Consider the following 17,714-nt stretch of genomic DNA (forward strand, 5'->3'; position numbering starts at 1 on the left):
AAAGGCCCTCCTTCCGGACTGAAAGACCTTCTGGTAATCTCCAGTGCCTTCACCTCTGACACTCGCTTGCAGGAGACCAGACATAATAGCATAGCTAGTTTACCCGATAGCTGCTTGAGGGAGAGATACTTATCTGTTCGCCAATCTGATAGGAGACGTAATACTACTGCCACATCCCACGTTGACCTATACCTGGGCTCTGGTGGTACTCTAAATTTTGCACCTCTGATGAGCCTTACTACTGCCGGGTGTTCACCTGCCGGGGCTCCCTCTATTGGCATATGACCTGCAGAAATCGCCGATCTATATACCCCTATAGTGCGAAAAGCTCTACCATCTTGCAATAAGTTTGCTAAGAAATTCAGTATTTCCACTACAGGAGCTGAAATGGGATGAACATTTCTGTTCTTACACCAGCTTGTCCATTTAGCCCAAGCTGCGTCATAGCTCCTCCTTGTGGATGGAGCCCAGGATTCAGCAATAAGCTCTGCAGCTTGCGTTGAAATTCCTGGCAGTGCCCAGCGTCTCCTGATATCTTGCACGCGGCTAGCAGGAGTGTCCCTCTCACTCTCAGAGGATGATATGACCCAGCTGGGTCCGTCAGCAGTTGCTCCCCTTTGGGGAGGATCCTGGGTATGTCCGTCACTAACTCCATTAGTGTTGGAAACCATACGTGAGATTTCCACAAGGGCACTACCACCACTAGCTCCGCTTTCTCCCTCCGACATTTCGCTAGAACTCTGCTCAGCATTACGAAGGGAGGAAAAGCGTAATGAGGGCCTCCTGTCCACTCTTGCAGGAAGGCATCGGTTCCCTGAGCTCCCGGGTCTAGTCTCCAGCTGAAGTAAACTCTCGTCTGCGCATTGAGCCGGGAAGCAAACAGGTCCGTGTGCAAAGGGCCCCATCTTGTGTTCAGCTTCTGAAACACTGCTGGATCCAGTCTCCAGTCGCTGGAATCTGTCAAATAACGCGAGTTCCAATCTGCTACTACATTCAATGTACCTGGGAGATACTCTGCCGTCACTGACGTTTCTGATCGTAGGCAGAAATGCCACAAGTCCTTCGCTAGCTCCGCTAGCATTTTGGACCTTGTACCGCCTAGGTGGTTCATATAGCGTACTGCCGATATGTTGTCCATCTTTAACAGGACACAAGATTTCACTCTTTCTCTCGTGAATGCCTTGATCGCGAACGATCCCGCCAGGAGCTCCAGGCAATTTATGTGAAGGAGAAGTTCCTCTGTGCTCCACTTGCCTCCGGTCTGTAAGGATCCGCATCTGGCACCCCAGCCCTTCCGGCTGGCATCTGATTCTATAATCAGGTCTGGCCTGTCTCCGAAAATGGCTCGCCCGTTCCAGTCATCCATATTCTTCAACCACCACTCTAGCTCCGTAATGGACTCTGGATCTAGCGGCACTAACTGATGATATTTCAGTCCCTGTTGAAGGTGCCTTATCTTCAACCTCTGCAGCGCTCGGTAATGCAAAGGACCTGGAAATATAGCTTGGATAGATGCTGCTAGCAGACCTACTATCCTTGCCAAGGTTCTGAGTGAGACTTGCCGTTTCTCTAAGCATGCCCTGATCTCTCTCTTGATAGCTCTTATCTTTCGAGGTGGAAGCTCTAATGTCGCTTTCTTGGTATCTAGCACAAAGCCTAGGAAATCTAACCTTTGCGCTGGCGTGGTATCGGACTTCTCTGTATTCACTAGGAATCCCAGTGATCCTAGAAGGTCCTGCACCCATTTTGTCTGGTATACCAGTACAGCTCGATCCTCTGCTAGGATTAAGAGATCGTCTAGGTAGATGAACATCCTGACTCCTTTCTCTCTGATCGCTGCCGCTACTGGCTTCATCAGCTTCATGAAGGCCCAAGGTGCTGATGCAAGCCCAAATGGCATCGTCTTGAATTGCCAAAACCGTCCTTGCCAGCGAAAAGCTAGAAACGGTCTGTACTCCTTGAGTACTGGGATCGTCAGGTATGCGTCTTTCAAGTCGAGACGCGTCAACCAGTCTCCCTCTCTCAGGGAGTCTCTGAGCTGATGGATGCCCTCCATTTTGAAATGTCGGTATACAATCCATCTGTTCAGCTCTTTGAGATTTATAACCGGGCGTACTTTCTCCTTCCTGTGTACCAGGAACATGTTGCTCACAAACCTTGGGGTTGACTCGCATCTCTCTATCGCCTGCTTGTGCACTAACTGCGCTAGCTCGCTGTCTAAGCATGCTTGTTCCGCTTGCGCTAGTCTCTGATTCTGAGGTCTGTCTTGCTTCTTCTATAAAATCTAGCTGCAAACCTCTGACGGTCTGCAATATCCATGAATCGCTTGAAAGCGCGTGCCAATTCTCTAAAAACATGCGCGTCCTCCCACCTACGGGAGGATACTGACTCACTCTCACCTGGGGTAAAACCTTGTCCTCGTCCTGTTCCTCTGGACCTGCGTCGTCTCGGGAATCTCCCCCTGGACGGGAAGAAGGTGTCTTGGCCTTTGTTCTCCCAGTATTGTGCTCTGGGGTTTTGGGATCTTCGTCCTCCATGATTGCGACCGGCTGCACGACCCCTGAAGCGGCCGGTCCCGCCAAAAACTCTATTTGGTAAGATTTTGCGGATCGATGCCTGAGCCTTTTCTAGTGACGCATATGTTCCGACCAAGCGTCCCATCTCCTTCCCAAATGTCTCTCCAAACAAGAGACCCTGGGCTCCTTCTCCTGCTTCATACGATGCTAAATCACAAAGTTTTGAGTCTATTTTCAGAAGGAGGCCTCTTCTCCTCTCTGATGCGATGGCGCAATTCGCATTTCCGAGGAGGCAGACCGCTCTCTGAGCCCAGCCGGCGAGAGCTTCGGGGTCCACTTCTTCCCCGGTATCCTTTGCCCTCTCCGCGAGGTCCATGATCTTGGCTAGTGGTCCAGCCAGGTCCAACACCATCTCCTGGCAGCTTCTCCAGGATCTAGCAATGCCTTTGCGGGGATCTTTCGCCGATTTTGAAACAAAAGTTAGCATTTATGGGTCGAGTTCGGGGGTCTCCGCAACCTTTCCTGGGAAGTCTGGCCGCGGACACTCTGCCCGTAGGCGCTGTCTGACATCCTTATCCAGCGCTTTGCGTAACCTTGCCCCCACATATTGGGTTACTCGGGGGGATGGCTGCCACTCTGTGGACCTTGGATTCCGGATGCTGTGCGGGTCAAACATGTCGTCATGAGCTTCCAGAAGGTGTTTCTCCTTCCGCGCCCTCTTGCCCCCACTGGGAGCCACCCAGTCGTCGTCTGCAACCTCTTCATCACCCTGCGAGGTCTGATCATCTACTGGCTCCTCTTCCGAGCCTGGGTCTTCTCCTGTGATATCCTCCCCTGGAGAGGGGGTGATGAGGTCTGGTACTGTTAGACGCTGTAGGTAAGCCCTCTTTAGCTTTGCAAAAGTGTCTGTAACCTCTGGGGCCTTATCGTCTGCCCCGTCTAAAGAGCCCCGGGGGTCGTCAGAGGATTTCCTCTTGAGGGCTATCTTACTCCCCTTATGCCCCTCTTTCAAGGGTTCCGTGGGCGTGTGCTTTAAGGCTTTGGTGCTTGTACTGGGCTGGGAGAGCATAGTTTCCAATGTCTCTAGCCTCTCCTGTAGGGGTCGGAGCCCTTCTGCCACTGCGTCAATAAGGGAGCTTCCCAGCACTTGTTTGAAGCTGGCAGCGAGGTCTTGAGGCTGGTCCTATTCGCTCCACTCAAAATCCGACATCTTTTGCTGTGCTGTGTGCCTAAAATACCAGAGTCAGGTGTCTTAGCACACCCACTGCTCCTTCTTATTATTATATATTTTTTTTATGTTCTCAGTGGCTGCACCAACTTGTGTGTTATTTGCCTTCCGGCTGCTGTGAGGTATCTCGCTTCAATAGCACTATTTTTACTGCTGCCTGGCAGTGTGGGGTGATCAGGGGTCTCCTGTGGTCTGCTGCACCTGATCTCTTGGCTGTAATTCCCTCAGCTGTTTTGCTCAGCTGATGCCCCCGTGCGCGCGCGATCGTAGGATCGCTTAATTCTTTGTAGACTAATGTCTTTATTCGGTTCACCATAGCGTTCGGCGTTGTGTGTTCACACTGGATAATGAACTCGCTCGATAACGATGTTTTGTTTTAAGCACGAGTAAACTTGCGCTAGGCCCTTCCCACCCGCGGGTCGGGGCCTGAATACTGGAGCGTTGTTGGCTGCTCCTCGCGAGCCCAGCTGCACCTACCCGAGGGTGGGGGCTGTGCTCACGCTGCCTTTCCGGCGCGCTTCTACAATCGCGGGCGCCCGCTCCTCCTATCCGAGGGTAGGGGCCGGGCCCGCGAGTAGCTTTACACTTACTGCGTAGTCCGCAAGGCTGGCTGCACCCCTGCGGTGCCGAAATTGCGACACAGGGCCGCTGGTCTTGCGGACACAAACTCCTACTACTCACCTGATAATAGTTCGAACGAGGTAAACCCCTCAGCTTTATGACGCGCACAACTGCTAACCTCTTATTGTACTCGCGTGTTCGCGTATCTCCAAACTAAACGTAATGCTGCTCATTACAAAATCCACTTCTGCCCACCTACTCGAGCATTATTTATATATAACTCATGACAATGTCATTCAAGTTCTTTGATTCATTTCCAGTCAATTCCCCCAGACATACGGAGAGTGAAAATATGGTACTTATCTGCTTGAAGAGCAGTAAAAGAAGAGGAGGAGCCCAAGCACAGGAATTGGGTTGTCACTGGCTGAGAGGGCTTGGACTACAAGGACTCATGGATTTTGTAGTTTGGAAAATGAGAAAAGTTTGTTGGACACTTTTCAAAGGTTTTATATGTGTTTTGTTGAACTGCTGAAGAGTATAATAAAGGAAGATGAAGCATAATGCTTGCCTCCAGTCTTGTCATAGAATTACAATTTTCACTGTGCTGCATATCGCTGATTAAAAAAATAAATAAAAAAAAATCACCATTTTCACACCCCACACAACCAAAACCAATTTAATATCCTCAGCATTCAGTATTTCTGTTCATAAGTGATCTGGGCACAGTGCGCATGCGCTTCAGCTATGCATTTTTTCACCCCTCAGCAGTGGAAACTCTTGCATTCCTATCTCTTTCATTGGGGTGCACAACCAGTTTTTGTTCAATACACAATCAAGAAAAATGTGCACATTCAAGCATTCCATGGCCACATTTAGAGGAAAATGATTAGAAGGAACATTTCCGGCCAACCCCTCCAAATAGCCTGCATTCCATTGTCGGCCTTTAAGCCCATCTTAACTTTCTGGGGTGCCTACTCCAATCCTGCCACTCTTCCCCACCCTTTAAGCTCAGTTTAACTTTCCGGGGTGCCCACTCCAATCCTGCCACTCTTTCCAACACTTTAAGCCCATCTTAACTTTCTGCGGTGCCCACTCCAGTCCTGCTACTCTTTCCCACCCTTTAAACTCAGTTTAACTTTCTGGGGTGCCCACTCCAATCCTGCCACTCTTTCCCACCCTTTAAGCCCAGCTTAACTTTCTGGGTTGCCCACTCCAATCCTGCCACTATTTCTTGTCACTTCCCTTGAGCTATACAGAAGTGTTATCACCTGGTTGACTTTTCACACTGTTTCCTTCACAGCAGACATTTGCTGACATGGAAGGATTTATAGATTTTCTGTGGGTATTTCCTGTTTCCGCTCCCTGCTGGCTGGCCATCTTGTGTCACTCTGCGGCTAATAACCCTGAGCTGTATTTCTTTGTCTCCCTTGTAATGTATGCACCTCACAGATGCTTCTGTTTTCTGCTCTTGGCAAGGGGGGGTAGCCAACTATTATGTTGGACTTTACTGTGATCTCTTCAAGGCTATATGTCACATGAGGTCATTTCCTGTGACGACATAAGGTCCAAGTACACGTGACATAATTTATTGTGATGTCATGCCCTGACATTTCATTGGGTCAAATTGATGCAACATCATTTCCCATGATGTCATCATTATGCTAATGACTATTTTTGAAAATTTAAGGTCACAGAATGTTAGCAGGTCAGTCTGTAGCATCTGTTTACGACCTACATTTCCCATGAACACCATGGGTTACAACTCCGGTCACGTGATGACTGCACGCTCTGCATCCAACGGCCGTCGGGAAACGCAGCGCGGGCCTCTTTCAGTTTAAAGCAGCAACGTGCGATGGCACCAGTGTTTCTAGACTTCATCGCGTTCAGTCGCCCTTCGTTGTGCTTCTTTGCCGAGTGCTTTCCTCCACGTTACCGACTTCTCTCTTCAGTTTCTTGGATTAGTTTACTCTTTGCCCTTATCTGCTCTGTTTGCTTGGAAGTTGTCAACCTGGTTACCAGACCTGCCTGCTCTTTGGACTGCAAACTGGATTGCCCTTTTAATCTGTTGTTATAGCTGCTGTGGTGAGTGTCCTGTCACGCATCACATTGTTTTTCTTCCTGATTCCTGCCTGGACTTTGGATTGCCTTATTGGATCCTGCCTGTTTTAGAGTGTCCTCGTGCCGTTCAGGGTAGGTGCACTGCGTCCCCTGCATTTTGTTAGTGACTACGCCCTCATGCCATTCAGGTTAGTGTTTCATCCTGGGCTTCCTCGACGTTGGCAACTGGCGTCAGTCGGTTTTCTGGTCTCTGGACTTTGCAAACTTTGGTGAGTAGCCTCTAAAGTATAGGTTTTCCAACGACCATCTTGTTCAGTACAGGTAAGATTGGTTATCTTGGGAGGCAGCAAAAGATCTGGGGTATTGCTGGATTGGGACGTGCAGATACCAGCTAATCGTATTCTTTTTTTTCAGTCTGTTCGAGTAACCTCTTACCTTGTTTGCTTTAACCCCCTTGCTGGGTGGGCTTCTCAAGAGAAAAGTCTCCCTATTGTAGGAGACCCATTACATCCCAATTACATGGGGTTGGGTTCACGACACACGTGATTGGTACAGAAGTACCTGGGGGGGTGCCACTGCAGATGAGGGAGAGAAAAGGGAAAAGGTTTCCTGATCCTGCTTCTATTGTGTGAAAGGGATACTATGTCCAAATTGTGTAAGGCGACAAAGTAAGAGGGCTGGAGCAATAGCTATGCGTTATGTTATCAGGGCATGATGCATTGTCAGATAAGACAAAAGGATCATGCAAAATGGACATCCGCGAACTTGTGGAGACTCAACCATGCCAACAAGTGAGCATGTGAAACATTAGGGACTAATGTGTTGTGTGACTACACTGCAATTATTGTACTTGCATATGCTTGGTTATCAAACAAACCTCAAACAAGTTGTTTTCAACTATGTAGAATCAGATGTATTTCCTTTTTAAGACTACAAAACGTGATGGAGTAATTGTACAGAATATGGATAATGTACTTCTTTCTGGCGAAGTAAAAACATTGCTTTCTGTATTCCTTGACACACTGAAGCAGCTATTGGCATTGTCTCTGAAAACACCAATAACTAACTATACAACCGAATAAATCGCAGTACCTGTTTCTGCAAAAAGCATGTTTCCAGCGGAATACCAGAATAAATATTTGATCACATAATGTGTGTACTGCTTTGTTCTTTGGTCGGTGCCGCCACACTAAAGACGGACAGTTTGAAATGAGAAAAACACAATGTGAAATTTTTAAGATGTGTTAAGTACACATGTAAAATAACCAGTACAAGAACATTTTTACAAAGCTCTAGCACTGCATTTCATGATTTGTCGCAAACATTTCTATTGTATCCTAAAATCATTAATTTAAAAACATTGAACTATATCCATGCCTCCTAATGAACACTTACTTGGTAATACTTCTGCAATACAACATTTTAAGCACCCGAAGTTGTTTACAGCTTTTCTGGACATACTTCAAAACACGATCACTGAGATGTACACATCCTGAGATATCCAAGATGTGGAGATAGCGACAAACGCTGGTCAAATATTGAATGCTCACATCAGTCATCTGCAAAAGGAGCAGTGAAAAATCAAATTATTATTTTAAAATGTAGCAAAGCAGAATACTTTTCAAGCAAGGTACCCATATAAAGTGCTTCTGCGTTTTTTTCATCTGCATGGGTGTAGATAGGTCAAAAAATAAATATATGGAAAACCTCTGAACTTGTAAACTACCATTGGCTTATGTGGCAGGTCGGAAGAAGGAGTTGGATACTTGTAAGGCATGATGGAATTTCTTTTAATGGAAATTATAAGTAGTAGGCCTAACTTTTCCTATCACTAAAGGGGATACCTACCTATCTAAAGAAACTAAAAGGTGCTTGTCCGTTGTGATAAAATCCAAAAGAAAATATGTCCTCCGTCCAAACTACTGTATCTGGCCACGCCACTAATGTTAACTAACTTAAAGGGGGAGTTCATTCAAACATTTTATTCTGATGGGCCATAATATAAAATATACATTACAAATATTTTTACAAAATGTTCCGATGTAAAGTTTTCCGCAAATGAGCCTCAAAGTCAGCACTAGGAGACATCCATTTTGTGAAATGAATGACTCTCCTGTGCTTATGTTCACTCTGCTCCTGCAGCAATAATCAAGCAAAAGCCCCCTACTGGGAACTTTTGCTTATTGCTGCCAGACAGCAGAGAATGCTGGCAGGCTACAGCCTGCCAGCGTTGTATTGATAATTGCAGTTAATTTCTTAAGTTTCCACAGCAACACAACCAAGCTGCCACTTGCAGCTGCTGCCATGGCCCTGGAGGTGCTCTGTGCAGGAGTGAATCTACATGCGCAGGATGCTGATAACCGCCAACAGGCTGACAGGCAACGGTGGTGGAGAAGGAGGAGGAGAACGCAAATGGCCATGGCGAGGAACAATGTCCAGCAGGCCGTGCCACATAGGCAACCACCAATACCCCTCACAAAGGCTACACCCTGGACCCTGACTGACAGCCAAATACATACTCTCTACTGCCTCAACAGGGATACCATCCTCACATTAGTGGACCTCATCCATGATGACATCCAGAGCGCCATCGGAATCTGCACAGCCATACCCCCCTACTGAAGGTATTGTCTGTGCTACATTACCTGACAACTGGGACATTTCAGCACACAGTGGGTGAGCTATGTGGAATATTACAGCCTGTGTTTTCCAAAGTGCTGGGTCAGGTCCTGGCTGCCCTCCTCTGTCACGTGTCACTGCACATTGCCCTGCCAATGACGCAAGCACATGCCTATGCCACGAAGATCAGGTTTCATGCCCTTGCCGGCATGCCTAATGTGACTGGGGCACTTGACTGCTCACACGTAGAGCTAGTGGCCAGACATGCTACAGAGGTCTACCGCAATAGGAAGATGTTCCACTCAATGAATGTGCAGGTGGTATGCGATGCAGATATGATCATCATACATTGCTGTGCAAGGTTTCCAGGGTCTACACATGACTGTGGTCCTTCACATCATGATGGACAGCGGACATGGCTATTGGGTGAGTGCATACAGTCACATCAACCACATTGCATGTGAGGTGGATAGGGGAGGAGGGCTGTACACTGCCAGGAGTGCATGTCTCACAGGTACCATGCAAATTAAGTGACCCACCCGGATGCTGGTGTGTCTGCCCATGGGTGTGTTGAGGGGCACAACAGCACAAACTGGGCGCAAATAACAGGCACATGAAATACACTACAGGGACCACGATGCATCACTCCCAAGGCACAAAGCACAGCACAACGGCACCATGCCCCACCCATAAGAACTAAATCCACCTTGGTGTGCCATTATCATACACATCCTGACAGCACAGCCTGTCACCGGGGCATGCAAGGTGTCACACGTCCAGCAAGTGCACAGACACAGGCTCATGTGCCAAACATCCACATGCAACATTGATACACCGCAATGTCCCCACACTGATGTGTCCATCACTGTGTCCCTTTCCATGCAGGTGACGCCGGATACCCACAGGACCAGCACGACACAGCCTACAACCATGCACACATATGTACAAGGACAGCTATTGAGCAGACCTTCGGCCTGTGGAAGGCCCGCTTCCGTTGCCTGTACCGCTCTGGAGGTACCTTGATGTACAGTCTTGTCAAAGTGGGCAAAATTGTCTTGGCCTGTGCCATGTTACACACCATAAGCATCAGGCGCAACGTTCCCCTGCCCCCGACATTGACATGCCCCCGAAAGATGATGGGTATCATGATGAAGAGGGCACCTGCACGCATGTGCCAACACTGTGACAGGGATGACATGCATGAGCGTGCACCCCGCCATGAACTGATTATCAGTTATTTCTGAGCACATAGCACCTGTACATGAAACTATGCACCAATAAATACACGAGCACAAATGAAATGTCCAGTTGTGATTTTTAATGCTAGATCGTGTGTATTGAACAAGGAATACAAAAATGAAACGGGTGGCCCACAAAACCAAATCTCAACCCACCCCAAACCACCACCCTTCCCCATGCAAACTCCCACGTATCCCCCTAAACAACCAACTACCCATGCAACACCCACCTCCTCACAAACAAACCCCCCACCTCAGTCACTCCCCGAAGGAACGGCAAAAGCACACCACCACCATCGGACCCACTACAATGTCAGTGTTCCTGTGGAATCCCTGCTCACTTCCTAGATCTCTTTGTGCCTGCATTGCTTCACTGAGGTGCTCCCAACAGGCGCCAGGACCTGTGACTTGGGCTGCTTGTAACGCTCACCTGGTTCCCACGGAGGCGCGGGCGTGGTCTGGACGGCAGTGGCCTCTTCAAAGGAGATGTTCAGCACCCTGAAGATGGAGTGGCTGGGTTCCCAAATCCGGCTTGTCTGGCTCGGATGAATACCCTTCTGTGAGCGAAAAGGAAGGGTTAATACTCTGCGGGTTTTGTGTTGATCTCCCGTTCCCCTTCTCACCCTCCTTGCAACCCTTCTGTAATTCCCTGTGGAGACTCACCTTAGGGATTGAAAAGGCGAGCTCTCCATTCTGCTTCTGATGCAGGGGCGCGTTGGGATCCAGTTACGTCAATGGATAGTAAGTTCCAGTTCGCTTGTCTGTTCCGGTAAGTACCGTAAAAGTTTATGGCAAGCTTGAGTCTAAACTGTTCCTCTTCTCTTTTGCAGGCAATGGAAGACTCCGGGCTGAGGGCGGTTTCCGTCGAAAACCTGATTTCAGGTGAGTTTTGGTGTAGGCCCACTACTGTCTTTTCCTGTCTCTTTTCCCTTAGGGGCCGGAGTTCGAGAATGCCGAAGAAATGGAGCCGGTACGAAGCAGAAGCTGAGTCCGACCTGTAAGCAGGTAAGTTTAAAATAGTTCGTTTGCTACGGTTCTTGCATTCACTAATGTGATGTTTGCTTTTTCCCCATAGGGGCCAGGGTGCTGAAATGCCCAAGGAATGGCATCGACCCGAAGGTAAGAAGAATTAGCTTGGCGGGTAAGTGCTTCTTGGTTATTTTCCCCTTCTCACCTTGCTTTCTTCTCTTCGTCTCCCCATAGGTGCTGGAATGCTGCAGGAGATCCGGATGGGCGTCGCAGAGCCGAAGGCGCCACGTGCAGGTAAGAGAAGTGCGTCGAGATGTATGCGACGCGGTGAGTATTTAAAATGATGTCTTTTTGCAGGAACGTTGGCGTGCTGAATCCGGAATGCAGCTTTAACAGGTAAGGTTTGTTTTCACCTGTTTCTTCTTCCCTTTTCTATCCTTAGGTGTTTCCAGGATGCTGGCAGGCGTGGTCGAGAACTGGAGCAGGAGCAGGCACGGTGAGCGTCCAGCTGCTATGAGCGGAACAACGCGAAGCGTAGTTTGCTTTCTGGGCGTGGCTTAAATAGCCTTTCAAGTAGTCCCAGGTATGTATCCTTCCACTGAAGGTATGCATCCTGCCACCAGCCACACCCGTGTGGTTAAGTAGTTCCTTTTTCATCTGGAAGTTGTAGAATGATCTGCCAGGTAAGGAAATTGCAGCATGGTCTGCCAGGTAAGTTTGCACCAAACACTATTCCTTCCATATCTTGTATGAGCCTGGCGCCGATGGTGCCAGGACTGTTATCCCTTATGAGCCTGACGCCAACGGCGCCAGGACTGAGACCAAAGAGCCCCTATCTGGGGTGGCTGGGACTTCCCTAGTATACATGTTGCCTGCCTCTGAGGGTGCCGGGCCTTGTCTGGCTCCTTGGAGGTAGGCATCATGACACTGCTCTGCTGCAAGCTTGCGGGCATGGTGCTGGATGAGGGGGTGTGTGATGTGTCAATTGCACGCTGGTCCAGGCCTGCCTGCAGGGATAAACAGTGACTCGGCCATGGCCGAAAAGGACCCATCCCCCTTGCAGACCCTCCGGGTGAGCAGCATCCCAGCAGAGGTTGACTGTCCAAGGGCAAGTGCACTACGCCGTCCAGTGGCCTGTACACGCTCCCTTATTAGCTGTGCCTCCACACACAGCAAAGCGGCCTCCTCACGCATCAGACAGGCATCCTCCAGGTGCTGCTGCACAAGGCTGTCCATGTCTTCATGCCGTTCCTCCATGCAACGGAGATGGCCGTCCATGTTCCTGATACTGGGGAAGGGCAGGCGTTGTGGGCTGTGGATATCTGAAGGGCTGACGCTTGGCCTGTGGTATGGGGTGTACTCCGAGGTGCCCTCTGTTGAGTCTCCAACATCCTGAGGCTGGTGTGGGGGGCATTGGCTGTCTCCTTGCCATCACCCTTGTGGCAGATGGAACTGTGACAATGGCTGCAGGCTGTTCCTCGACAGCTGCAGCAGGAGCAGCGTCAGTGGCTGCAGGCTGTACCTCTGCAGTTGCAGCAGGAGCAGCGTCAGTGGCTGCAGGTTGTTCCTCTGCAGTTGCAGCAGGGACAGCATCAGTGGCTGCAGGCTGTTCCTCAGCAGTTGCTGCAGGAGTTGGCTCTTGGGCAGGCGGTCTGCTCTCTAGGCCTATGCCCTGCCTATGTGGTTCTGCTGTGTCCCGAGTGCTGGTGCTGCGTGCAGTTGCCCTCTTAACACGTCTGGTGCCTCTTGATGTGCTTAGCCCAGCTACATCGCTGTCAGATAATGTGCCTGAGGGTGGAAGAAAGGCATGATGTTAGACACCTCTGTGGCTTCCCATTGCCTTGATACATGCAATTTAGACATCGTGTGGCTTGGTGTTGAGGGGACATGCTGTGGGACACGGTACGCACTATCTACAACGCTAACTTCCTAAATACTCTCCCTCTAAAGCCCTCCGTTCATCCTCCACCAACTCTTTGCGGGTGAGCTGTTTTTCCAAACAGAGATTTGGCGGCAGATCTTTATCCTCTGCCTCCCTTTGGAAGAGCCTCCCTGCCTTTTTCTGTCTTGAGCCGGAGCACCTTAAGTTCTAGAAAGTCCTCAAGACTTTCCTCTTCTCCTCCTTCTCTCTCTCTCTCCTGCTATCCTTCTTTTCTGCTCTCCAGCCTCCTTCTCTTCCTAACTCTGTACAGTTTTTGCTGACTGGTTACCTGGTTCACCTCCAGATCCTTACAGGTCCCAGACTCCTCCGCCAGTCTTTTGCTCTTGCCTCTGTGCCTCTGCACTATGTTCAGCACTACTGCACTTTCAGCCTACGCTCCATGAGCGGGGCAACCTCTCTGCACTTAAACCAGAGTCCTGCTGGACTCGGCGCCCTTGTCCCCCCCCTTCCCCTTCCTCGTACCTCCGTCTGTACGCATGCATGACCTGAATGTACTAGAACTAGTAAGTTGGTTTTGTCCTGTCCCTCTCCCTAGCTTGGTGTGACTGCAACACTTCAAGCACTTGTACTAGGAGAAATGCCGTCAGGCCTAGTACGTTAGTTATTTTTTGTTTAGATCATTTTGAAACTTCAAGGCCTAAGAATGATTACTGTATTCCCTTGCTCCCTTCCCACCCTGTAGTGCTTTGAAGCACTCCACTTGTGTATAAGCACTGTATAAATAAACAATTACAATGTGTTACACGGCGACAGCAGCAAGTTGGTGGATGTTGGCACATGCAACACAGCTGTAGTTGGCCTTCTGGCGTGGTGACGTAGAATTTGAAGGAAACGGCGCCATGCAGTTGTTGCCCGGTCGGGGAACGGTGATGTGAAGGGGGATGTGCCCAGTGGTGGGGGGACGGAAGGGACCAGGCACATGTTGATGGGTGACATAGGGGCAGGCCCAGATGGTGCATGTGGGGGTCCATGTCGTTGTCATTGCATGGGAGGGTGGCCATGTGCAGGCAACACAGTGAAGTGGCTTCTTGTGTCGGTGGGATTGGGGGCAGGCATGGGAGACAGGGCATGAGACATGGGTGGGCCAGGATTGTACATATTTGGGAGGGGAGGAGGTGCTATTGCAGGATTGGAGTTGGGAGATGGGGACTGTGAACCTTGCAAATTCAGTGTTGTTTTGGTACGGTGGAAATGGTAGGGTGTGTAGGGGGGAGGTATGTCAATTCAATTCAGTTGTTCCATTTGTCCCAGCGCAGATTGGGAGTGCTGTTGTGGACTGGGTAGGCCAACATTGCACTTGGCCGTGTGGGAATTGCAACTGGGCGTCCCAACTTGGCTAGGCAGGGTCCGCCAGGGCGCCTTTGGTGCGTGCATGGCTGTGAGTGTGTGTTGGGTGCACACTGCTCCTGGCACACTGCAGAGGTGGGGGGGTTGCTCGTGTATGGGTTTGTGTCCATGGCATCAATGACTGTGCCGGTACCGGTGTAGAGTGGGCATATGTGTCCGTGGGTGCTTGTGGTCTTGGTTCATGTGTCCCTGAGAAACATCCATATGACGTTATTCAATGTATGGGTTTGGTATGGTGTTGTGCATTTCCATGGGACGCAGTACATGGCTGTCGGTCCGGGTATGAGGTTGCTGGTGGCATTGTACCTACACCCTTTCCAGTCCGTTGCTCACGGCTGCCCTGCCCGTCCGGGTGCACCGGCCCCTGCAGGCATGGTATACACAGTTGTACCACCACCGTAGCTTTCGGTGCCGGTGCGTCTGTGTCCCCATGCCCATTGTTTCCTGGGTCACTCCACGGGAATGGGGACTTAGTTATTTCCGGTGCCTGGCATCCCAGCCCACAGGGATTGGTGCTGTCCTGGTGGCACCATGGTTTCAGGCGGTGGAACTGTGGTACCGGTTGGGGGCACACATGCCAGTGGCAAGGGGGTGTTGCTGCCTAACTGTCAAGTGTGTTTATTTTGTAGTGGCATTTTCTACTCACTGCCCTCGCCAGGTGTTCCAGCTCTGGCCTCTGTTGCTCCAACACGTTCTATCCCCTCCATGTGCAGCACGCTGCTGCACCTCTCCTCCCACGGCATGAGTCGCATCAGTGAGGGTGTTCCCCCACCTATGGCCATGCATTGCCTGCGGGGGGCTGACAGAAGGTTCCTCACCCTTAGGCGGAAGTCATCCCACCGCTTGTGGCAGTGGCGGTCTGTGCGGGGGTGGTTCCAACCGCAGATACCTTTTGGACACCTTCCTCTAACATTACATTTTTTCTGATTTGGTTGCTGCAGCAGTGGTCAGTTGCAAACAGCTCCCCTGCATGTTGGACAATGGTGTCTGAGAGAATGTTCAGCTCTGCCTCTGTTAAGCGCAGTTTACGCTGGCATCTCTCAGGTATTCTTGATGCCATTGCTGGTGGCGACTTGCAGTCAGGCAGTGTGGATGGGTAGTGGAACCTGCCTATTTTAAGTGGATTGTGTTTTCCAAAATGGCCCCCAGACAGTTTCCTGTTCTGGGGATTACATTATTTCCGGTCACAGTGTTTCCAGGAACGTTGTTTCCATTACCACTATTTCTGGTGCCGGTGCGGCCGGCAGGCATATCCCGGAAATTATTCCGCCAGCAGTGTGGCTTACGGTGCGAACAATTTCTGTCCCTTTTCACTGTGATTCCATGGTGACAGGGGCAAAGTTTCCGGCATACAGGAATGCGCACGGCCGACGGGTCGTAGTTTGCCGTTGGCTCCATCACTACAGGTGATGGAATTGGTGCTGCCGGCACCATGGACTCACCGCAATTTCACTGGCGTACTCGTGATGAGACCCAATGTCTCTGATCTGACTGGATAGATCCCAGCCGTATTCATTCAGCACCTCTCTTGTAGGCCTTTGAACTCTGGGTTGAATATCTCTTTGCTTTTTGGTTATACAGCAATTGTGTGGGCTAAGCCCTTCTCTTCTAGGCTTTTCACTTCTTACTTGGCTTGTTGCATATTTGATAGCTTGTCCTTTGTACTGGGACGAGGTGACAGCTTCATTTAATAACTCTTTCCTCTGTCGGTCGCTCGTTATTTGTCTCCAACTCCCATCACATAACCTTAGCCCTGGGACAAGTGTTCTCTGAGTGATAGCAATATCCTGTGGGCCTCCCGGTTCCCCATGTAACTCTTACTTGGTAGGGGCCAATGGTTTGACTCTGCTCTCGCTCAGGACTGTTCTCTCTCGGCTTCTTGCCTTCAAGCTCTCGGGCCCGTGTCGGATTCCTGCTTTGCACTAGCATTATTCTTGGGATGTCCTGCCCACCATGTCCAGCATGTGGTCATGTCACCACTGGGTTGCTTGCTTCTTTCTTAGTCAACCCAAAACTCTTCCTGCATCTGCACATGCCGGTTCTCTGGCATCTCGTCCTCACGCTCTTTCCCTCAACACAGGTTGCGTGCTACACAACTAGTTTGCGCTCTGCCTCCTCCCGGCGTAATGATGTCAGGGGACTTCCCCTGCGCATCAGGATCCTCTCTCGTCGGCACAATTAAATATGTGTCTCGTATTAAAGAGAAACCCTCATTTTCCTGTGTCATTGGGTTTACTCTGGCATTGCCTGCAGCCAAAGACAAGGATGCCACATACTTAGGCTTATTAGGTAGTCCCATGTATGCCATTACATTCATTGGTCTAAGAACGGGAGTCCTGGTCCCCAAAAGGGGAGTCTCTCCCAGTGAGGTTCCGCTTGCCTCGACCCCTAGGGTCACGGGGGGTGGGGGGGTTCCCCTTGTGGAGAAGGAACAAATACCTGCGATTTGTCACACTAAGCCAACAATTTTGACTTTGCTAAAGGGCATACTGAGTTTCTCCCATGTTCTGGGGCAATCAGTGTCTGGGGATGCCCCATGCATGGCTGAAGGAGCATAAATCAATGGGAGAGGAGTGCAGCTTCCCTATATTTATCCTGCCTCACCCCCATCCAGTGCCGCCTTTCAGTGTACCCTTGAATCAAAACTAAGGGTGGTACTAGAACTTCAACTAAGAACCTAAACTATGTGGCCTATGTCACAGTGGGGAACAACAGAGCACTGTAAGAAAAGGAGTGGCATCATACAGTAAGACGGACACAAGTGACCATAGTTCAAGGGCGTTTATTGAACTTCAATTGGGTTTGAAAAACACCCATCTAATCCTAAATTTAAAGATGGGAGCAAGCTACGACCATCAAATAATAATAATGCAGTCCTAGTGGTCTCTTGTCAAAATAAAAGGCCTATACTAATAAACCTATTGGCAATCCTTACTTCTAAATACAAATGGTGTGGGAAACAATGTTCTACAAAAGAAACGTGTTCAAGAAATTATATGCCAGGATAGTTGAGCTGTTAGCTTCCCTTCCCAAGGGACAAGGCGGCACACTTCATTTCTCGAGTTATCACCCTAGGGACCTTAAAGAAAACCGACCATTTGGTCAGTTTCTTCGATTACGTAGGAACTGTAACTCATTGGAGGATTATTACAAACATGCAGAAATCCTAGGCAGTGATCTCAAGAGAAGGTGTTACCCCAAGACATTGGTTTCTCACTCTCTCAAAAGAGCTCAAT

General features: G+C 49.7%; 1 protein-coding gene across 2 annotated transcripts in view; it reads right to left on the minus strand.

The window, feature by feature from the left end:
• FBXL13 (F-box and leucine rich repeat protein 13) overlaps nt 1–17,714 on the minus strand; it is a 2,326,763-nt gene that overhangs the window by 185,597 nt on the left and 2,123,452 nt on the right. For both annotated transcript variants that reach the window (XM_069628059.1, XM_069628058.1), the window contains one exon: nt 7,759–7,922. In XM_069628059.1, coding sequence (XP_069484160.1) covers nt 7,759–7,922 — 164 coding nt within the window. The remainder of the gene's footprint in view (nt 1–7,758; nt 7,923–17,714) is intronic.

The sequence above is a fragment of the Ambystoma mexicanum genome, chromosome 12 (genome assembly GCF_040938575.1).
Source record: "Ambystoma mexicanum isolate Mex_15411 chromosome 12, UKY_AmexF1_1, whole genome shotgun sequence".
Lineage (NCBI taxonomy): Eukaryota > Metazoa > Chordata > Amphibia > Caudata > Ambystomatidae > Ambystoma > Ambystoma mexicanum.